General features: G+C 43.3%; 1 protein-coding gene across 11 annotated transcripts in view; it reads right to left on the minus strand.

The window, feature by feature from the left end:
* RIPOR2 (RHO family interacting cell polarization regulator 2) overlaps positions 1-23,688 on the minus strand; it is a 216,588-nt gene that overhangs the window by 12,910 nt on the left and 179,990 nt on the right. For 5 of the 11 annotated variants that reach the window (XM_070584175.1, XM_070584177.1, XM_070584174.1 and 2 more), the window contains 10 exons: positions 22,597-22,722; positions 22,141-22,289; positions 20,667-20,796; positions 16,334-17,005; positions 12,410-12,594; positions 9,962-10,130; positions 7,044-7,179; positions 5,601-5,762; positions 4,481-4,639; positions 1,535-1,737 (listed from right to left, as the gene is read on the minus strand). In XM_070584175.1, coding sequence (XP_070440276.1) covers positions 1,535-1,737; positions 4,481-4,639; positions 5,601-5,762; positions 7,044-7,179; positions 9,962-10,130; positions 12,410-12,594; positions 16,334-17,005; positions 20,667-20,796; positions 22,141-22,289; positions 22,597-22,722 — 2,091 coding nt within the window. Of the gene's footprint in view, positions 1-1,534; positions 1,738-4,480; positions 4,640-5,600; positions 5,763-7,043; positions 7,180-9,961; positions 10,131-12,409; positions 12,595-12,665; positions 13,774-16,333; positions 17,006-20,107; positions 20,258-20,666; positions 20,797-22,140; positions 22,290-22,596; positions 22,723-23,688 lie in introns of those variants that run through there. The other 6 variants (XM_070584180.1, XM_070584183.1, XM_008541651.2 and 3 more) reach the window with 2 other exon arrangements.

The following is a 23,688-nucleotide window of genomic DNA, read 5'->3' on the forward strand; positions in this document are numbered from 1 at the left end:
ATAAACGTAAGAGCTGAATTCAAATAAAAAGAGATCATGTCACCCGTGGACGTTCCCTAAAAGTAAAAGGTGCATACGGAAGTGCCAGAGGAGGGCCACATTGTAACTGCTGCTGTTTCTAAGGGGATGCTAGAAGCCTGGCTCCTTGTCATGATCAAGAGTGCCAAGATCCTGCTCACGGAAAACTCTGTACACTCGGATGCCTGTATACACGGCTACCAGCAGTGTTCTCACTTCTTTAACTTTCTTCCTCTCATTCAGTGAGGGTGAGGACAGTTGGCCCATAGAACAGCCTTTTGACCCAATTCCAGTAAAAGTCCACAACTTTGCGGGAAAGAACAATACAAAATTCATGCTCTTGGCCCAAAATAGCATTAGAATGGACTATCTTCTTGTGAGTACACCAACATCCCACCACACCCTAGCTCAGGTAATGCCTTAGAAAAGTTAGACTCTTCTCAGAGTCCAACATTTGACCTTTCCAAGGACAAGAAGGAGCCAAGTTTAATTTTCTTGAGCTGGAGAAGGTTGATGGGAGTTAGTTGTTAGAATGACCGTTCAAATTGTAAAGGGCGCCCAGAGGACCAAGGCCCCTGTCCCAGCCCCAATGGGCTTGAATTGCAGATGCCTGTTACACCTGGATGGCTACTGGATTGAAGCCAAGAAACAGGTAAATCATCCCTTTCCTAGCAACAAGAGTGATAGCTTTTAAACTTAAAAATACTCTAGCTCTTTGACCCAACAGTTTGACGACTTGACCCCAAACTACTCATAAAATAAGTGTGTGTGAACACACATGTATGATCACCATATACGTATGTATGATCACCATAACATTTTTCCAAGTTGGAAACTATACAAATGCCCACCAATATAGAATAATAAATTATGGGCTGTCTATACACTGAGATGCCATTGATCCATCAAATAGAATGGAGTAGATCAATATGTTCTGCCCTGGAAGGAAAATAACCACGATATAGTACATTTAAAAAATCAATCACGGGGGCCGGCCCGTGGCCGAGTGGTTAAGTCCACGCACTCCGCTGCAGACGGCCCAGTGTTTCATGGGTTTGAATCCTGGGCGCAGTCATGGCACTGCTCATCGAGCCATGCTGAAGCGGCGTCCTACATGCCACAACTAGAAGGACCCACAACTAAGAATATACAACTATGTACCGAGGGGCTTTGGGGAGAAAAAGGAAAAAAATAAAATCTTTAAAAAAAAAATCAATTACACAACAGAATAGTGTGATCTAATTTAAGAAAAAGTAATTACATATGTTAGCATGTACATAGAAAAAAATCTGAAGGAATAGACACTAAGTTATTAATAGTTTTCTCTGGCGGCTGGACGTACAGGCGTTTAAGTACTTATAGAACATTTTTGCAATTTAAATTGTTTTACAGGGTATATATTATCAATAAGTGGAAGAAAATTATTTTTAGAAAAGAACAAATGACAAAATATTAATAGTAAATGATAGAAAATTAAACAAGCTTCTGGCTCGATGCCTGTGATTTTGTGCCCTACCTTTTCCCTGAAATGCTCATTTCTGGAGGCTGCTGTCAAGTAAAGCGTCACAGCCTCTCGGACTTCACTGTCGTCCCCAGTTAACAGCAGAGCCAGAGTCCTGAGAACTTCCTGCTGGGCTGGCAGGCTGCCCGGTGCAAGGTCACTCATGGCCTGGAGTAGTTTTTCATCTCTTAATGATTGTAGAGTATGAACCATGGAAACTAGAGAGCGAGAAGAAAAGAGTTCACTTTCTGACATTAAAGTAACACGCCCATTAGAAATATAAATGAGACTCAAGTATATACATAACAACAGACCCAAGTGTATATGAAAAATTAGCATATGATACAGGTGATGTTTCCAACTAGTGAGAAAAGGACAGATTATTCAGATAATTATATTAAGGCAAATGGCAAATCATATGAGAAAACAGTGATGGTGGAGCCTCCTCATAATGGCTACCAAAACAACTTACAGGTGAATTAAATCGTCAAAGGTAAAAATACGTAGTGAAGAAAATACAAGTAAACACTTTGTACAATCTTCCGGAGAGAGAAAACTCTGCTGCCCCTGTCTTTCAGTCAGACCCGTCTGGCAAAACCTTAACCGTGAGCGACCCCAACTCTGCGTCCTCTCTGTCTGCACTCAGGCAGCTGGGCCCTGATGGAGAAATCCGGTTGGTTGGCTGGAATATGGAGACAATATGATAAAATATAGGGTTTTGAGTCCCATTTGGACAAACTGACCACATTGATTAACTAAGGAATGTACTGGAATTCCTAACTAGATATCCAGCATGGGCATTTGTTAGCCACAAAAACGTTATGATGGGAGTGTGTCTGTCAGTACAGATGGGAAAATATAAGCTAAAATTCATGTTCCGTTGACAGAGCAGCATCCTCTACACAATAGAGAAGTTTGTGAACTATCAAGACTTCTTTTGCTTTAATTTCTTATTTCTCCTCCTGCGTATGTTCTGGTGATTTTGCTACTTTATAAATAAATAGCCTAATTAAAAGTCTTGAGATAGTACCATGTATAACAGCTAAAAAAAAACATAATGGAAAACAACCTAAACGTTCAACAGTAATCAAATATGTTAGTCTATATCCAAATGCAGGGATCCTGTAAAACTAAAAAAATTATTTCAAAGAATTAATAACGTGGGATATAATACCAAATAAAAAACCAGAATGTAACATTCTAGAATGAGTAATCACAATTTTGAAATTTAAAACCCATGCATATTCAATTGAAAAATATATTAAATTCTAAAAGTAGGAGAATGGGTGATTTGAACTTTTTCCTTTATGCTTCTCTATGTTTTCTAAATTTTTCTTTTTTATAATCAAGGCCTTTTTCTTTTGTAAAGAAAAAAAAAAGACATGTAAAAGGTTAGGGCTTTTTTCATTTCATTTTCTATTCCTACCAATAAATGAGCAGGCCTTCTCTGGGACCATGTAATAAGAGGCTTGGAGATGTCAACTGCCACTGATGTAAACTGAGTAATACAGAAATTTACTCAGAAACTTGATCTAGACTGTGACAATTTAATATCAAAAAATGAAGAATCTGGGCCAGCCTGGTGGCACAGCAGTTAAGTTCGCACGTTCCGCTTTGGCAGCTCAGGGTCACTGGTTCAGAGCACGGGTGCGGACCTATGAACTGCTTGTCAAGCCATGCTGTGGCAGGCGTCCCACATATAAAGTAGAGGAAGAAGGGCTGGCCCAGTGGTGCAGCAGTTAAGTTTGCATGTTCCGCTTCAGAGGCCCGGGGCTGGTTTGCTGGTTTGGATCCCGGGTGTGGACATGGCACCGCTTGGCATGCCATGCTGTTGCAGGCGTCCCACATATAAAGTAGAGGAAGATGGGCACAGATGTTAGCTCAGGGCTAGTCTTCCTCAAAAAAGAAAAAGAGGATTGGCAGCAGTTAGCTCAGGGCTAATCGTCCTCAAAAAAAAAGAAAAAAAAAAAAGAGAGGAAGAATCTAATAAGTGAGACTCTGTGTCCTAAACCAGCATCACCTGCCTAGCCTTTCTCTTTCTAGCACTCTGTACCAGCATTTGCTCTTCCTGAGGGGCTATGCACAGACTCTTGGGCGTTCAGGCTGGTATGGCGCTGGGTGGAAGATTTCCTTCCTCTCACTGTGATGCCAACCACAGTGCTGGACATGTTGTCGCAGGGTTTAATCTTCCAGAAAGAGAAAATCTAAGCCTGGGTCTGGGCCAGACATGTTGCTGCTGCCTGGTGCTGGGCCAAACTGCCTACTCCCAAAGAACAGACCTCATTCCCACGCCTCTTCACCCACATCGTCAAGCCTCGGTGGATTTACATATCACAGACTTGGGAACCAGAAACCAGCTCTTCCTTGCCTGGCTCCACTCCCAAAGAGGTTTTCACTCATTTCAGACACTTAGTTTATTTCTGACATTTGAAGTGCCACATGAAAAGGCAATAATGAACTTCACTGCGCACCCCAACGTTGGAGCCCATTCTTCTCATCCCATGTGATGTGCAGCCTTAGATTTGGTTTCCCATCTTTCCCTCATTTCCCTTCCCAATCTGTCACCCTCTTTGCCTTCTTTTGAATCCCATTTCTGCTTACTACTATGAAAGTGCCACTCAAAAGGGCAACGTAAAATAGTATTGCATGTAGGCTTGATCCTACAAGTGGTAAATACATCAATGAAGGAAAGAAATTACAGTGGAGTCTTAAATCATTGACCAGCTTCCTGTTAACGGTACCCCACTGCTAGATGATTGGGTTGATTTAGTAAATTCCTGGTTCACTGCCAAGAGGCTTACTAATGTTAAAAGTCCAGAGTCATTTAAAAGGTAAATCTCAGCCCAGCTGTTGACTTGGGGGAAAAAAAAAAGGTTACCCTCACTAAAAACTATGACCAAAAAACCCAGAGATAACTCCAAAGTGAGCCACCACATAGTGTGACAAAAGAACACGTCCCACCTTGCTTGGCCAGCTGGTTCAAGTAACTCTCTAGGTCACTCACACCGTGGCTGGTAAAGTAGCTGTAATACTGGAAAACAGTGACGACTTCTGAGGAGAGGCTGGAGGAGAGCAGAGGCTCAGCCCGGTCCAGGATTTGGGACACCAGGGTGCGAAACACTATTTGGAAGGGGAAGATACAAAGCAGCTTTTAAGAACCATGACCATTCATTCACTCCTCCATCTATCTTTTTACTGTGGTACAGAATAGAGAGAAATGTGTAAAGTGAGCTCAGCATAAGTGTACAGTCGGATGATTTTTGCATATCTATACACCTGTGTAGCTGCCATTTAGATCACTATCCAGAACACTGCTAGCAACCCATAAGGTTTTCTTGTGCCCCTTCCCAGTCTATAGTTACCCATCCACCCTCCCTATAGGTAACTAATAATCTGACTTCTATCAACATAAATTAGCTTTGTCTGTTTTTGAACCTCATATAAATGGAATTATATAGTATGTACTTTTTCTATCTGGCTCCTTTTACTCAACAAAATACCTGTGAGATTTATCCAAATGTTGCTTATAGCAATAATTTATTCTTTTGAAAAATTGCTATTGTAATACCCTATTGTATGAATATATTACAATTTGTCCATTTTCTTGTTTATGGGCATTCGAGTTTCCAATTTTCGGCTCTTGTGAATAAAGCTGCCATGAACCTTCTCACACATGTCCTTGTTTGTGAGCAGAAGCATGTATTTCTCTTGATATATTTAGGAGTGGAATTGCTGGATCATAGCATAGGGGTATATTTAGCTTTAGTAGAAACTGCCAAACAGTTTTTTCAGAGCAGTTAAACCATTTGATATTCTCATATTGGTGACATTTTAATGAAAAAATTATACATACCTAAATAGCAATACCAAAATATAGTGCTTTTAAAAGTCACTGCTGATAATTCCGAATTAAAACACGTCCAAGGTCTCCCTTTCTTAGATCTTACTGAGGAGGTGAGGTTTTCTCTGGAGAGTAAGCCTGTTTGCAGAAGTAGCTGAGGAGGAAGTGGTGAGCGAGCCCCACCAGCGCTCACTCTCAAACTGAACAATAGACACGCTTTCCCTTATTGCTGCCCTGTACCTGGGTCTGCAAGTCCTGGATAGTCTCTGTTGACGATTCTGGCAAAGCTGGCTTCTAGCTGCTTAATCATTCTGTCGGCTGAGCTGTGGTAGACACCAGCTGGGCTGCAGCACTTGGTCCAGAATGACAGCAAAGACAGCTTTTTGTGAAATTCTGGTATGGCTGGAAAAGAAGAGCAATCCCCCATCCCGCAACACAGGTGTTGAATGAAGCCAAAGAAGAGACCTACCAGGGTGAGGGTGGGGCAGGCATCACTGGGGGCTTTTTTCTTTTTTTTTTAAGACTGTGGTTTTTAATCAGAACTAGAAGATTCCTCTGTAGCTGGCAGATGGTTCAAAGGGCAAAGAAGTTATGAGGAGGAACTCATCCAGCCTGGGCAGCAAGGAAAATGCAGCAAAAGCAATGCTATTTGCTTTCAGTCATGGAGAATACAGAGCTCTGCTCTTAGGAGATGTTCCAATCATCTCAACTCCTGCAACTCTACAGCAAAAAACCACACAGGATCAGAGAATCAAACCTCAGGGGACTGTTCCGAAGGGGGTGGAACAGAACAGCAGGTGGCTGGAGGACTGTCTCACACTGCCCAGGTGGCTCTCAGACTGAAATGACTGAAGAGCACTGTGCCAGGCAGCACCTGGCCAACAATCCCTTCACGTGTGGTTGTGATCATGAGGAGGGGCCCGGGGGAGGAGAGGACACGAGTCACTGGCAGTCTGAATGTCCTTCCCCTTTTCATGCGTCTCAGAGACCTGCCACAGTCACCTGCTCCTGGTAGGACCAGATGGAAGAGGCACAAATGCAGAGGGAGAACCTACAGCCAGTTTGAGGCTTAATCAGAAATAACCTAGAAGAGCTTAGCGTTCCGTTATTTCCACTGAATATCTGATGCGAAAAAAGACAAAAATTTACCAAAGAACCCTGAAGCCAGACCACACAAATACAAAGGCATCCTCCCCATGTCAAGCCCCCGCCTCAAACTTTCTGAATCAAGGACTCTCCTGAAGGCCTTTGAATCCACGTATTTCTACCTTTCCCCAGTAGAGTTTGGGAGCATCTTGCATTTGACAGTCGGCCTCTATGGGAGTTGTCTTAGCCAGCTCCACGGCACAAGAACCATTCTGATCATCTGTCCCCAAATGGAACCACCCAGAAGAACAAGTCTGTGAAACTCTGCCTGTGAGGTGTATGCTGGTTCTGTTTATATACCAGTATCTGATTTATGGAGGTAGAAGTCTGTATAGAAAAAGTTATGTGTCAGCTGGTTTGACTCTCCAGGCTGAAATGTGGTGTTAACGAGACTGAACTAGTGTGAAGACATTCCTCTATTCTATGACCCAAGAATGCTTTTCTGCTCCCAACAAAGCAATGAATAGACGCAGGCAGAGAAGTGGGTCAGCGGTGTCATCATTTGTGTGAATGGTGGTGTAATTTGCAGGTGCTTACCTTCCATGACAGAACTGATATTTCCTATGTTCTCATCACTGACAGCTGAGAGTTTCTCCATCACTTGGATTTGCCTAGAAAGCTTCTCTAAGAGATTTCTGGCCACAAATGGGGTTTTGCTTGAGAAAACAATTTGCTGATAAAACAAACAAAACCACTGTGTCACTTATGTTGTCAATAGAGCTTTGCCCACCCACCCTTGCTGAATGGAGTGGTGACATTAAATAAACTTATACAGTTTGTTCCAGTTTGATAACCTTCCTCATTCCATGCCGGTTACAACATCAATGAAATCAGACATGTTTTTGTTACTTTAAGCTTTATCATGGCTGTATAAATTATAGAATTTTCTCAGTAGTAGAGTTGCAAAGTTACCATAAAGTTGTCTTTCCTTCTATGTATTGTAAGTCTGTAAATCCTCTTTGATACTTGGAGGGCATTTTTTTTTTTTTTTTAGGAAGATTAGTCCTGAGCTAACATCTGCTGCTAATCCTCCTCTTTTTGCTGAGGAAGACTAGCCCTGAGCCAACATCCATGCCCATCTTCTTCTACTTTATATGTGGGATGTCTACCACAGCATGGCTTGCCAGGCGGTGCCAGGTCCACACCTGGGATTGGAACTGGCGAACCCCAGGCTGCCGAAGCGGAACGTGCGAACTTAACTGCTGCGCCACCGGGCCTGCCCCGTTGGAAGGCATATTTAGGCTGCTTACTGGTGTGTAAGCACAAAAAAGATTTATTTTACAAGTGTAGTAATTTTTCACAGCATGGATTTATTTCCTTGTTTTCAAGCTGAAAATTAAGAGCATGTTGTATAATAATCATAATTATAATCAAAGCTATCTCATTAGAAATAATGAGTGCTTATTATGTACCCGGCATTGGGCTGAGTCCTATACATGTATTAGCTCATGCAATTGCTCACTACAACCCAATGAGGTAGGTACTACTGATATTCTATTTTACTCATGAGGAAACTGAGGCACAGAGAGGTTAAGTAACCTGCCCAAAGTCACATAAATAGTAAGTGATTTCACTTGTGTGCAGGTCACAAGAATGAGGGAGGGCCTCATAGAAGACAGGACAGTAATCCGTTGCTGCCTGAATGTTCTAGTGCTTTCTGTGTCCCTCAGACACCTGTCCAGGTCACTTAGTATGCGTGGATGCAGGATGCAGACCTGTACCACCATCCTGTACTGTCTAAAGCATTTGGACTCTGAAAGAAACAGGATTTTCAAATGCAAAGATCTAGCACAGTAATTATGTATGAATGCCTTTCACGTAAATAAATACATCAGAAATGAACTACTTTATTTTAAATATAGTTATAGCTATTATGATTCTTATAGAAGATTCATTTTCATCTTTCTGCAATTGTACATCAAATGAATAAATAAATCTATTGATTCAGGAGTGAGCGCGAGTTAGAAATTGAGTTTCTAATCCTTACTCCTTCATTCTATGTCTTTATATCTGCCTCTTTTGTTGATTTTCATTGCAGAAGAATTAAATTGTTATATCATGGCCTCCTTGTGGGGAGAAACACTGCACTGAATATTGCATGCCAATCAGTCTTCGGGAGAAAATAGTCACCCCTTCACGGAAGAGAATTCTCCTATGTCTCACAAAAAATGACTTTACCTCTAAAAGGTGAACAGGTGGTTTGCTAGGCACAGAATCAGTCTCAGTAAGCACAAAGAGCTGTGAAAACCATCCCATTCAAATGGTTGGAGAATAGAGAATAGCTAAACAAACAACAATCCTTGTCCATTTGGGTCAGAAAAAAAAATTGCACCTTCTGCCAGGTTAGTTGTCAGCATCATGGCTTGTAAATTCAACAGTCAACAGAAGAGATCAAGTCGGGTGTTGGCCAACCTAGTGGCAAGAGTCATAGTTGTCGACCAGTTTCCCACAGCACATAAGGTGTCTGAGGCTACTTGGGGTTCTTTATTCATGGAGGACAAGGAGAAGCATATTCTACATCTCATCATGAGTGTGGGACTGAAGCAACACTACCCCACTCCTGGCCTCCCTGGGACCCCTTCCTCCTTACCCTGCCTCTTGCCTTCCAGTTGGTCTTGTGCTCTTAGGAGCACGATTCTTTCTTTTTTCGCACCCTTCCTGCCTGCCCCATTTCCCTAAAACTATTATACATTTGCTTTCACACTCTTTTCCTGTTCCCCACACATCCAAACAAGCTGGAGAAGAACAAGATTGGCAGAAGACAAGCGACCAGGCAAGGAGGGAACATTTAAGTAGATGCTTTGGGGGAAAATGCTTTGTTCAAGACAGCTGAAAACCTTTGTGCAACAAAAGCATTTAGAAGTATTTGCTCCGCTGTTGCAAAATCGTAAGTGGTAAACAGCTTGAAATGAGAAGAAAAATAAGCTCCATGGGGTCCCAGAATGAAAGGTAACTGGTGATGATAATGGCCTATAAAAGTATTCTTTTCTGGTGCTAATAAGTACTTATTCAAGATCTGGGAAATCGTGATTATATTCTGCAGCATTTTGCTTTTAGCTATCCAGGTGGTGGAAAATGAACTCATGTGATATATTCAAATTAACATATGTTCGGTAATACTGGCTTTCAAAGTCCATTTGTAGAGGGCAGAATGCAAATTCCTTTTTTTTTTCTTAATCGACATTACTCTCATCTATTATCAAATGATTTGAAAGTAAGAGCTATTATTTTGCCCGCTACCTTTCAAGGTCTGGAGATCTAAGTTTTAAGAAGGAAAACCCAGGGTTGAGGAAGGAAGGCTATGCCTATCAGAGTGTTCGAGCTGGCTCAAATCAAAGCAGGACTCTTCTCTGATTCCTGAATTCTCATTTCTCTGGCAAAAGTAAAAAAAGAAAGCACACATTCTTGGTGCATAAACAACCTCGGCTCTAAAAAACAAGTGTCACCAATCCTACCTGAACGAGTTGGGTGCAGTACTGTAGGTGCCTGACAATGGTGATGTCCAGGCTCTCATTTCCTGTGGTCAGTGGGAGAGGGCTTCCGGCCACACTAGTCCCAACTCCTGTGTCTTCAGTCAGAGCTTCGCTAAGATGCCCCCTCGCTTCTGGGTGTACTGATCTGTAACTGTTGGAGCAGGAAGGTAAGCGAAACATTAGCTATTTGTTTCGTGTGGAAACCACAGGTCAACTCAACAGGGCTCACAGAAGGCCCCCAATAGCACTTACTGAGAACAGAGTCTTTCGCTTGCCTACCTTGAAAAATCAAGATACCTTTCTTAATTCAGCCTGGTTGCCAATTTGCCTAATGTTAAAAGATCAGGCAAACAAATTGCTTCCAGAGTTCTCTGTTTGCTGCTCAAGCACAATGAATCATTTATAAAGCAGTCTCACCCAGAAGTCTTTGAAACGTGCCCTCATTTGGTATTTTCCTGCTCTGTTGACAGGGTGATCTGCCAAATTTTCTGGGCTTCAACTGTCCTCTATATTTGAGGTTCCCAAGAGCAGTACCATTAAGAACTAATGTCAAGGCTTTTTTCTGGCCTCAGATCAATTGCTCCTTGAAGAAAAGGAAAAAGAAAAGCTGCCAAGAAGAGACATGATGTTCTACTCTGGACAAAAGCTAAAAGGGCCAGTTGAATCTTTAAAAGGGGCCTAGAGAGTTGTGCCTCTCAAGCTTTGTTTAACCCCGCTATTGATCTGTCTAAAGTTATATCACGATGGGCACTTACATTAAAAAATACATCTCTTGCATCTATTATCTAATTTTATCCTTAAAATGAATCTGTGTGCTGGGGAGGGAGGGAGTAGTTGCCTTGTTTCACATAGGGAAGAACTGACAGGCAGAGACGTTAACAAGAGCATCCTGGTTCACACACTAGGCAGCGACACAGCGGCTTTTGGCTTCTAGTCTCTTGCTCCCCAGTCTTGACAATTTAAAAAGATCACGCACTAGCGCTTAGAGGCATCGAATGCTTTCTTCTGAGTCACATTTGCCTCCAGGGGGAAAACACTCAGCTTGCATCCTGGCAGTCAATGCATGGCAGTCAATTTAAAACACATGTACAATTTTCACAATTTTCTCTAATACCTCTGATGCCCTACAGTAAGATTGATCAAATTAGACATATTTAATATGAATGTTCTGTAATATGTACAAAAGCTGTGATGCTTTTGTTGTTAAATGCTTCTTATAGCAAGAGGGAAAAAAGTTTAGATTGATATTCAACTGTGACATGTCATATAACAGCTTAAGCTAACAAGTATATAGAAAGATTTTGGTTTAAGAAGCATCTCACAGATTCAATCAAGTTAGAAAAGTCTCTGCGTAGAATGTAAAAGTATAACTTAAACATTACATTCATTTAATAAATTTTCTTTGCTATGTTCCCAGCTTGCTCAAGGGATAAATTCTATATTTCATTTTTTCTTGTCCTGTGTTTATATTGGAAGAAGAAACCCTCCAGGAACAATAAAATCCCTAAATATTACCACCACCCACAGAGAGGTTTGTGAAAGTGGGAGAGTCACAGTGTGTTGTAACTTGAAAACCTGTTTATGGAACATGTCAAAAGCAAAGATGGGTGAGAAACGCAGCCTCTCCTTTGGGAAAGCGCGTATTTTTCTGCAGCAATTGACGGAGTCTGTTCTGCTGTGCTTGTTTTGCTTCCCCTAAAGTTACAAAATAGAGCCCAGGCTATAGCTCGACAGGAAAGCCTGGTGGAGAAGGTGACACTATTTCACCTTCATCCTCTCTCCCCACTGGCCCGCCCATCCCCACCCTAGAGAAGGCCACGTTCTCTACTTGGAGGGCTCAGATCCAGCGGGCAGTTAGTTATCAGTCATTCCTTCTTACCTTCTAAGGGAAATATGTGCCATAGGGGATTAAACCTGGCTTTGGCACATACGTTGATAAGCTTAATATACTGCAAAGCCCCATGGGGCGAAAGGGAACAGAGAGATAAAGGGATGGGGAAAGCAAAGCACAACAAAACAAAACAAAGAGATTAGCCAAGGACAACCAGGTCTGAACTGTTCATCCAGTGCCAGTTCCCCAGAATCACATTATACCTAGTTAATTTGGAATTACTTATGGTGGGGTCAAGTTGTAGACACTGAACCCTATAAGACATATGTGTACACATGTAAATGTATACACACACACTCACACAAAAATTTCCCCTTTGTTTACGATGAAGAGAAGCAATTTATTTTCCCTTAAAGAACACAAAAGAAGGGACAAATATTTAAAAGTTGTATTTGACAAAAAAAGTAAGCCAATTGGCATTCATACGGGGAGTCTGATCTTCCTAGAGTTGTGCACCAGGGCCACATCTGCTAGTAGCAAAGAACTCCTGTACCAGCTGTGGCAGGAGAAGTAGAAGCAGATGCTAACTTCAGACTTACCTATTTTTCTCAGTCTCAGTGTCTGAAAATACCGAGTCAGCACCTCCTCCGACATTACAAACCTCATCGCCATCCTCCTCCTCCTCGTCAAAATCGGAGGTATTCAGGAAATCAAAGCTTTCTAAAGCACTTTCAACTGTAAGGCTTAAACTGGAGGACCTGCTGCGGCTTCCTGCTGGCTTGCACTGCAAAGGTAGAAGGCACCGAGGAGAACATCAACATATTCGGAAGGAGAAACAGAACACACGACACCCGATTTGAGATGCGACACTCTTGTTTTCAAGCTTTTATTTTTTCGTTGGCATTTAAAAAAAATGCATTTAAAACCTTCATCTTAAAAAAAGTACAACCATGGATAAAATGACACAATATCTGGGATTTGTTCCAAAATAATGCAGAGGGAAGCAAGCAGGGAGAAGACGACGTGAAACAAGCTTGGCCATGAGTTGAGCATTGCGGAAGCTGAGGAATGGGCACATGGGGATCCATTATACGATTCTCTCTACTTCTGTCTGAAATCTTTATAATAAAAAGTTTTAAAAAAATACTATAACCAGAAAGCCTTAGGAAACAGAACTGCTATGCTCCCTCTGCCTAGTGCTCAACTCCAAATGTAATGCAACCGGCACACAAATCTATAGAGTTATTGAGTCAATGCCGATACTAACCAATCTCTAATTCCAGTGGCACTGTCTTCAGTGTCCTGAGACAGGAGCTAGCTATCTCAGGCAGCGGTGCTAAAGGATTAACAAAACAAATCCCAGAAACAGAACACCGCTCAAGTTCACCTAGCCACGCTCCCTAGGTAAGTAGCCTTAAATATTAATTTTACATTCACAGCATACACTTTTTCTTTGAGCATCAAGGAGAATATGAATGGCCCCAGGCACAACAATAAGTGGTCCTGCTTCCCCTACAGCTCTGTCTTTGAGGAACAAGTTCCCTCACTTCCCTGACCAGGTCCTGGAATTATGTGAGGAAACCCATTCTACGGCTTGGAGGATTCAATGTTGCTAGACATAAACAGAAACATCACAAACAGAATAATGCCAGTTGCTACAGGCACAGAGATGGAGAGAAGTACTTCCAAATATTCAAGAGGATGCTGGGCTGGATTGAACGGGACAAGTCCTGCAAGTAAGAACTAAACGTCCTCCATCCAGTTAGGTGGCACTCCTCGCTGACTTCTTAACACAAGGCAGGAAGGGCCTTGCGGGGGTCTGTCTCTGACACTCAAGATGGCACAAAGGCGCATGGGAAACCGTCTTTCAGTCTTTTAAATCAGAGTTGTTTCATTCACCCTCAGTGATCTCCGTCCAAGAGGCAGCATCATTTAGTTTCTGATCCTCAAGGTGTTTAGCATCCTAGGAATGTGAAGGAGGGAAAAAAGAGAAAGCTTTGTCCAGCTGATGCTTTAATTCTGGCTGGATACAAAGCCACTTGCCCCAGACCTAAACTTCAAAGCTGTTTTCCATCTCAGAGCAAGAAGAAGCCAGTCCAGACTCAACCCACTTCTAAGGTCTTCTCTCCTAAGCTAACTATCCACAGAACTTGATCTTTCACAGTATTGATGTACTTAAAATTTTTTTTTTTTTTAGAGGAACATTAGCCCTGAGCTAACATCTGCTGCCAATCCTCCTCTTTTTGCTGAGGAAGACTGGCCCTGTGCTAACATCCGTGCTCGTCTTCCTCTATTTTATATGTGGGACACCTGCCACAGCATGGCTTGATTAAGTGGTGTGTAGGTCCATGCTTGGGAGATGAACCGGCAAACCCCAGGCCGCTGAAGCAGAGCGTGAACTTAACTGCCGTGCCACAGGGCTGGCCCCTGTATTTAAATATTGATCATAACAAAGAAAGGAGGAGTTAAGGATTTTAGTAGCAGGACCATTTTGGAACCACAGCACATTGAAATAACACTTTGGAAAGAAATCTGTGACCACCAGGTTTTTATAAGACTAACAGATGACTTGTTCGGTGTCTCCTGGTGGACTGAGCTACTTATTGGCACCCTAGAAGCCTGGAAATGGGAGCTGCCATCACCACTGGCTTTCTTTTTTGACTCTTCTTCCCAAAGCTCCAGTACATAGTTGTATATTTTACTTGTAGGTCATTCTAGTTCTTCCATGTGGGATGCTGCCACAGCATGGCTTGATGAGCGGTGTGTAGGTCCACATCCGGGATCTGAACCAATGAACTCTAGGCCACTGAAGTGGACCTCACGAACTTAACCACTTGGCCATGGGGCCAGCCCCACCACTGGCTTTCTTTAAGGCTTTTACTTTAGGTGGGGTCAATTGTGTCTTAAAACCTTTTGACCACTAAGCAAAGCTGGTCAACTGCACAAACAAAAGATTGTAGAGGGGATAAAAGATGTTCTCACTGGAATCCTAGACAAGCAGCCTCCATGCCTGAGCCCTGAGCCGATGCTTTGGGTTATGTTTTACAGAAAGCAGACTCAGAGAGCCCCTCCCTGTTTCTCAGAGGCTATGCCTACAGCGGAATTAATCTGTCATGAGCATTAGAGGACCTGGAAAGTCAGAGCATGAATTATCATCCACCCTGGGCACAAATCCCTTCCAGAGCTAGGTCAGTGTGACCGAGAGGGCTAAGATGGTCAGAAAAGGCTTGGAAATGCAGTTCCAGATGCCACTGGGAAGGCCACGTTTTAAAACAGTCATGCAAATGGATTCAACAGCCTTCTGTGGGTTGATTCTCAGCTTGCTACTGGCACCTTATTTTCAACATTGTTTTAGAGAACAGGTCCCCAAAGAATTGCTCTTTCAAGAGAAAGGATGCAAGTTCTCTTCTACAGGACAATATAAATTAGAGTGACCAAGCAAAGAATTCAAGAATTGGCAGTGGGATTCGGGACAGAATTCAAGTTCTGTCTCCTTGTGCAGCGTTTTTAAAAATTTAATTGGTATGCCAAGTGGAGACAGATACACTCTGCTGTGGCAATAACGATCTCATTATTAGGAAATCACCCGGGAGGAAATTGTCCCTCTCACTCCTACCCTCCCATGTCTACCCTGAGCTGTCTGATCTGGAAAAGGGTTGAGGAGGCTATCTCAGGTGGAGCCAGTGGTTCCCTGGCTTCTGGTGTGTGACTGGTGACTATTAGTGGATGATTAATCTGAGGTTCTGGCTCACTGATTTGGGCCACGTCCAGAGAAGGGAATCTTCCAGAACACAGTGCTCTTGGGGGAAGAGATGCTCGTGGCTCTCACACTGGGGCTGGCTAACTCTGACTTCAATCAGAGAAGGGGTCTTCTGCTTTCCTGGTACCCCGAGAGGCACCCTATCCAGGAACATCTCAATGAGATGATGATGATCAAAATGCCATTTCACATTTGGGATTAGAATGATTACCTCTGGGCCTGGAGGAGTGTAGACATTCTTTTTTTCTGTGAGGAAGATTCCCTCTGAGCTAACATCTACCACCAATCTTCCTCTTTTTTTGCTTGAGGAGATCAGCCCTTAGCTAACATCCATGCCAATCTTCCTCTATTTTGTATGTGGGTTGCTGCCACAGCATGGCTTGATGAGTGGTGTAGGTCTGTGCCCAGGATTTGAACCCATGAACCTGGGCTGCCAAAGCAGAGCATACCAGACTTAACCACTATGCCATGGGGCTGACCCCTAGTTTAGACAGTCTTTAGAGCTGTTAATTTAACTCCTAATCATTTTAGTGAAGTCTATCTGTTGTCAGGAAAATAAAAATGAATATGTGCTACTGGCATTAAAAATCAATGCCATTTAAATTATGATTACCTATGGATCCTGTGATGGGACAGGATTTTTTAAAAAAGATATTTTTAAAAAAGATAAAAAAGATATGGATATGCTATCTTAAATAGAATGTTGATGTAAGACACGTCTTAAGGCAGTTTCCTAATGCAATTTCCCTGGAAAGGTACTTACTTTTAGAATATCATCCAAATGCATGACTTCTTGGTTCAGATCCTGAAACTCTTTATACTGCTCTTTATGTGGTTCTAATGCAAGGAACAGCCCATTAAAGGCATCCTCTAAGCTTCCATCTAGAAAGGATCTACAGCCTTCGGATTCGCCACTGACAGAGCCCTCAAAGGGCAGCCTCTCCGTGGCTGCCGGCACCTCTGCCGAGGTGAGCCTCTTGACCAGTTGCTTCGTGATGTTGCCTTCAAAAGTGTCCAGTTCCACAGGCTTGAGTTCAGAGGCCTCATCGGACTCTTGCAGAAGTGCCTCTGTGACATCCTTCTCAAGGAACAGCCTCCCAGCACCTGCAGACGCTCGGCAGGCCTCGGGTTTTCTGGGCCCCTCTGCATCTTCCTCCAGGTGTGGCTTTGTCTCTTGGCCTTCTCTTGAGGAGCTTGTAGAAGATGCTGAGCTGGTGTCATCCATTCCCTCATTCTGGGAGGACAGGCTGCTGTGGTTCAGCTTGGCAGGGGTGATGGTAATTTCTGGATTTCCCAAGTAGGCGTTGGAGAGACAGCCAGCAGGGTTGGGGGTGAGGGCACAGTCCCCATTGGGCAGGTCGCTGAAGCTGAGAGAGAGTGGCATTTTCTCCTCAGCCGCCTTTCCATTTTCAAAGATGTCATCAGGTAGATTAGACTGTGGATAAAAGGCATCTCACGATTATTTTAAATACCAATGATGCATTTGTTATGGTTATTTCCAGACAAAATATAAGGCAATTAAAATAAAAAACCAGAACTTTCATAATATTAGCATTTTCTTTGTGATACTCTGTGTGTGTGTGTCCAGCAAAAGAAAACAAGCCCTTAAAAACTCTATTTCCATTCTTGAATCTGGGTGAAAGTTCATTGGACTATTCTCAGGTTTCACATTTCTCAAAAGGAGGTTGGGGGGGATGGTGCTTATTTCCTTAATCCCAGGACCTCACAATACTTGGCAGCCACAGTTACGTATCACAGTACCAATTTTTTTTTTGGGGGGGGGGGCTTCTATCTTAAAAGAGTTTCCAAGATTCATGCTATTTTACTCAAAAGATGTGATGCTTTCTTCTGCTTCGGTTCTCATAAATTTTTAAAAATCTCTACCCACAAATCCCAAGCCCTTGGAAATGTTTTATTAATTCAGTAACCATGCCACAAATAATTCAAGGCCAGAAATACATTTGCATAGCTTCTAGAAAAATAAGAAAAAAAGATGAATAAACTGAACATCTCTCTTCCAGAAGTGCAAAGCCCAGAGTTCTTAGCCTGTCTGGAAACACCGGGTCCTCTGTCAGGCCGCCACAGGCTGGGTCAGGTACACTCTGTGATTCATGAAGCAGAACTTGGAAGAGAGAGGTCAGAAATATCCAGGTAACCAAGATACTTCGTTTTTTCAGGCATTCAACAATTTCTAAGTCGTCTTTCCTTACACTGTGGTCTGTGTACAGTGTCAAAGTAACAAATGTTGCTCTGTGGAAACGGTTTTCTAGTTATTTGAGATCAACTCCTTCAAAATGGATAATTTCTGTTGGATTCCAGATCTAATTCTTTTAAGTAAATGGTAAGGACCAAGCCAATCCCTATTTTAATTTTGTATAAAGCAACGAATTATTACAATAGTCCTGGGAATAAGCCCAGGAAACAAAAATGTTACAGCTGGTGAAATGGGGAGCAGACAGAAAGACTGAGGCTCGTGATCCTCCTTCAGCAGTGTGCCTGGTTCCATCACTGCTGGATCCGGGGCCACGAGGTCCCAATCCAAACTCTCCATCCTCGTCTGGATGTAAGGTGGTTAACTTGAACCACAGGATGAGTAAGAGGATGTGTTACTGGGGAGCTCAAGTAACCTCTACAGGTTCAGTTTCTTTGCCTCTAAAACTGAGAATGTTTTCCTCTATTAGCATTGAGCTGCGATCCTTTGAGTCCTGGGGCTGGGGGGGGGGGGTGGGGGGTGAGGCATGGAACAGGGAACCTCCTCTGGACTGCAAGGAGAGGGCGGGTCTCAGCGCTCTTCTGCACCTCCAGCTTGTTTCTCCCCCTCTATTTGCACAAATCCCCCTCCAATACACACACACACACACACTTTATGCCTCTAGGAGAGATAAAAGGGGGAAGCTTTGGGAAGGGAGGGGGGAAGAAGTCCTACTCTCTGGACTTCCTCTGTAGGGGTCCCTCCTGCATCTCACAGAACCCTTGGGTCCTCCAAGTGGTCCTGCCCAGCCTCGTCTCATCTTCAGGACACACATCTCGTGGCAGCTCTGAGGGAGGTGGGGGGCACTAGCGATGCCTGGGGGACCCAGCAGTCAAGATTCTTATTAAAATTCCAAAGTCCTCCCCGGCATTTTCTCTTGGGTCTCACATTCCCAAACCCAATTTGCACCTACTTAAGTGGCAAATAGTGAGTCAGAAGAAGTTGAGGCGCCCTGCGCAAGGGGACTTACAGTCTCCCAGGGGACGAACCTATAAACAGGCACACACCGTGCAAGGGAGTGTTGTTATAACTGAGGTACGATATAAGGAGGTAGGGACCCTAGCCAGGGGATGGCTGCTGCCTGGGAAAGAGATGGTCCCGGACTTGGATGGGGAGGCATAGGAGAGGAGGAGGAGGAGGAAGCACATTCTAGAAGGAACAGTGTGTGTGCAAAGATGGGAGATCCTGAAAGGGTGTGGTGCAGTTGGAGGACAGCGGGGAGCTCAGGGGAGCTCGAGCAGAGGATGAAAAGTGGAGAGGTGATCGGGGGCCTGGAAACTGGGCTGTGGCCGCATGGGAATGGCCCTCTGAGGACCTTTGCATTTATCCAAAAGATAATAGGAAGCCATCAAGTTCTTTCTAACCTTGCTCTTGTTTAAACTATGCTATTAAAACCTCTATCAACTCCCTCCATAACCCTCCAACTTGTAGTATATGAGCACGAATATATACACTCCACTGAGAGCTACGTATACAACTATCATTTTTTGGTACATGTTTTCATGCTGATTTCCCCCCATCTAGTCTTCCCATTTTCCTTGGAAACTCCACTAGGGTTTAGCTTCATCCTTTTCACCTGTGTTTTTAATTTCAATGAATATGAGTCAATTATTATACATTAAACCAGAAAACTTTTAATTCCTTCCTCTCTGGACATTCAAAGATTACTTTTATATGTCTGTAAAGAGCAGAATATTCCATGTATGTGCATGTGTGTGTGTCTTCTCTTATGACATAATGTGTTTATGACATAATGTGTAACGCATATAATGTGGGTTACCTATTGCATTCCTGATTGCGAATAAAGAGTTTCTTTTACTACGTTAGTACAAAATTAACAAACATTACAATAAACTAATAAACACTTTAAATAGCTCCAGTAAAATTGGTTTAAATCCTGCTGAGTTTCTCGAATGCCAGTTTTTCAACGCTAAAATTGCATAAAGACTGATATCAGTGATAAACTAGTTTAACTTGTGAAAGAAAATCTTCCTTGACCCTCAGTGTAATTGCATTTTTTAAAAATGAAAATCTTGTTACCGTGGATATCTTTGCCACAGCGGAGAAAAATCACAGCACAAAAGCAGGGATGGTTAGAAGAGAAGGACAAACCGACTCTTTAACCACGGTGCATGCATGACCAAGTTTCCCATCCTGGGGACAGGATGGCCTCAACCCTTACCCAATGAGCACGACAGAGAAGATAAACAAGAGCCATGCCAAAGCACACATGCCCCAAGCCCCAAAGTCAAGCACTTCACACCCAGACAGGCCACCCACACTCACATAAAACTCTAGCACGGCCTTGGGTCTCAGCCTGAGGGAGGGCAGGTCACTGAAAGAGCGGCTGCGGTGCAGCTTGGCAAAGAGAGTGTCTTGCAAGGCACTCAAGACAGACAGCCGCCTTGGCTTGTCTGGTGAAGGGTGCAACCATCTCTTCAGAAGTCAAAGCAACACGGGGAGTTAGTGGAAGGCAACAGGTTACCATGTTTTGTTAGCTTTTTGGCAAGCATTTCTGATTAAAACAAGGGGGCCATTATTTATTTACATCTACTTCTTTAAAAGGCTGATCGTAGACAATGTTCAGAACAATCTACGTTATACCAAAGCAACAGGTAAACTGGTGAGGGGAGAGGAAGGACAGAGGAGGTTTACCACCTGTGTACATATGGCCAAAAGCATCGTAGAACGTGCTTTCCTAAGTCACTACGCAATTAGGGTGAACATTAAGAATAACATTATTAGGAATTATTGAGAATCCCTAACACCGTATGGTAAGCATTTCAAATACAGGCTATAGGCAGAGCCTCAGGCTCACCATCTCTAAAAACCACACTGAACTTACAAAGAAGGAGTGATCCTTGAAGGTGGGCGTTTCTGGGGTGCCCTGGCTGTACATGGACATTCTCCTCTGGAGGGCTGCCGCCTTGTTCCCTGCGCCTGAGGATGGGGTCACGTCCTCCACGTCAAATGGACTGTAAAACAACAAGGCCCCATGAATGCACCTTGTTAAAGTCACCTACATATCATCACGAGATTGCAGGCCAAGAAAGCACCTCATTATGCTAAAGTAAATTCAAACCAGTGGGCACTGGGCTAGTTTTGGCCAAATTGGTTTGTCAGAAAATAAACCAAGACTAAAGAAAGTAGAGTAGAAACTGAGCCTAGACCCACCCAAGTGACTACAGTTTATCACAGCTTTAAGCACAATTTATCTATACACCTAGATACTAGATAAATCTGTTTCCTCATTAATATGAGAAACATAAACACATTAATTCCTGCCCCAACACAAGATGTTAGGGAAGTCTAAAAATTCTTTGAGCTTTGCAGACACTTAACAATACAGGAGAGTAATAGATTATTGTTCAGTTCTAAAGAAAACACTCAAAAATAGAATCCCATTCATTTCAGCTGACGTGGAGCCTCTTGCATGATTGAGAGGAGAGTAACAGTCTGTTCACAATGACACCACTTATCACCATGCCATCCGGTTCATCTAGCAAGAGGAATGATCCTGCCTTTGAGATGTCAGTGACTACAAACTATGAGGAGGGAAGGGGTGGGCGGAAGGTGCCAACACTGTTTCAGTGACAAGGCAACAGGGTCCTTGCTGCTTCCACCCCTGACCCTCTAGATTGTCAAGGAGACCCTGAACAGTAATACTCAATGTGTCTCATTTACTCGGTAATGCACCTGGGGCATCATATGAAATGTCGTGAGCAACCAGTGTTTAATAACTTATCATGGCCTTTCTCACGGGGTGACTTCAGAAAACTACTTTTAAGTTCATTGCTTTGACCAAAGGTATCTCTGGCCCTTTGGAAAAATTCTATTTCAGTAAATAGAGTATGGAGGCACTAAGGATGTTCCAGAATTTCCAGAGCTCTGTAAGGTATATGAGATAGAGGGATAAGCAATTAGGACACCATAGCAAGCATCAGGTTCTTTCTGAAGGCAAAATATCTCATATTGGACAGTTACTCTCTTTCACATTAGTTTACTTGAGAGACATAATTCTTTAAATGTGCTTACAGGTAGAGAAGGAGGGAGAATAAAATATTTTAAAGCAGGAAGTAGAAGAGTAGTGCTAAGAGAGACTTCTCCAATGTTGGCATGTATGAACATCACCTGGTGAGCTTGTTAAGCAGATTCTGGGGCCCTAAGAGATTCTGACACAATAAGCCTGGGGCGGGGCCCGAGAGTCTGCTTCCGTAACAACTTCCTGGTGGTTCTGATGGTCCACGCACCACCCTTTGAACAGCATCAGTCCATAGCACGTATTTCTACACGATGAAATTGAAAAAAAGGCAACTTACTACCAGGTGATTTCCAGGTTCAGTTTGATGGTGCCAAGGTCATTGATGTCAACAGCCACCACCTGAGGTCGGGCTGCAAACAGCTCTTTGGTCTCGCAGGTCACACTGCCGACCAGGAGGTGAGTTGCTAGCCCTTTGAGCTCCGTGACCTAGTAAGAGAGTGAGGGAGAAGGTCTTACAGGACAGCAGAGGAAAAAGCTGGGGGACTCTTTTCCTTTTTTGACTTAGCCAGTTCCGTCGTTTCTTTCAGAATCATATCTGAAATCAGAGCCCATCTCACATTTCCTTCGCCCGCCCTCATATGAGAGCAGCCGTCTTTGCAATGCACTTGCGGTGCAGAGAGAAGTCCGTGGGATGGAGGGGCAGCAGCTGGAAGTGATGGGCAAAGGTCCCCAGCAATGGGTCACACAGTCGTGGCACCAGAAATGGCAGCAAACAGCCGTGACAATACAGTACCTTGATGGAAATGAATCCAACGATCAGGGGCAGGAACACCACCTCCTCTCCATCCCAGCTCTGTTTGCCGTTTACTTCTATTTTGCCTTTCAGTTTCCACCTCTGTCGGCCATACTTCATGAAAATCTAGGGAGAAGACACCAAACAGCCCTCATGTTCCACTGCCCTCACCTGTCTTCCTTCCCCAAACACCAGGATCTAAAGGGCCCGTCAATAAAGCAGCTGCTCCTCTTCCCCGCTGCAGCATCCTCACTCCACCTGCTTAGCATCCATTCTTCCAGATTGCCCGGGCTCTGGGGGTGGAGCAGATGATGAATGGGGAAGAGACTTTCAAAAGGGAGTAAGTTCTGCTTCTCTAAGACCGAGGGCATGGAGGGCTTTCTCTAGCAAAAGGCCGTCTCTCCCCGCCCCTCTGCTCACTCAGGTCAAGCATTTCTTTCTCTTGTTAGTTCTGCTTCAACAGAGCAGCCATTGGATTAACTCTCCACACTCCCCAGCTCCTTTAGAGAGAATAGAGAACCAGCTAAAACCTACTTAGTGGTCGGAGCAAGAAATAAGACATCCTCCTTCTGGATGAGGGAGACGGAGCTGGACAAAGATTTTGAAATCTGACACTCTGGGGAGAGAGTGTGCAGTCTCCTCTGGGCCAGACAGCTTTCCTGTTTAGGAGAAGACGCTCCCCCTAAGAAGACCATTATAGAAGGTTTTGGAGGAGAGGGTTACACACAAAAAATTATGTAAGTTCCCTTTTGAAGAAGGAAAAGATGAAAAGCATTTTTACTTTATAGAGTATATTTTTATAAAGAAAGATCTAGATGCTATTATTCTTGAATCATGATACTTACAAGTATCCATAATCCTGAACTGGATTTTGGATCAGGAAAAAAAAACTGCTATAAAGTACAATATTGGGACACTTAGCAAAATAAGAATATAGATCATATATCAAATGACATTAGCTAAATTGCCAATGTTAAATTTGCTGTGTTGAGAATTGTATGATGCTTATGTGAGAGAATGTCCTTCCATTCTCAGGAGAAGCATCTAGGAGTGAAGGGTCATGACGTTTGCATGTTACTCTAAAATGGCTCA

The sequence above is a fragment of the Equus przewalskii genome, chromosome 19, assembly GCF_037783145.1.
Source record: "Equus przewalskii isolate Varuska chromosome 19, EquPr2, whole genome shotgun sequence".
Classification (NCBI taxonomy): Eukaryota; Metazoa; Chordata; class Mammalia; order Perissodactyla; family Equidae; genus Equus; species Equus przewalskii.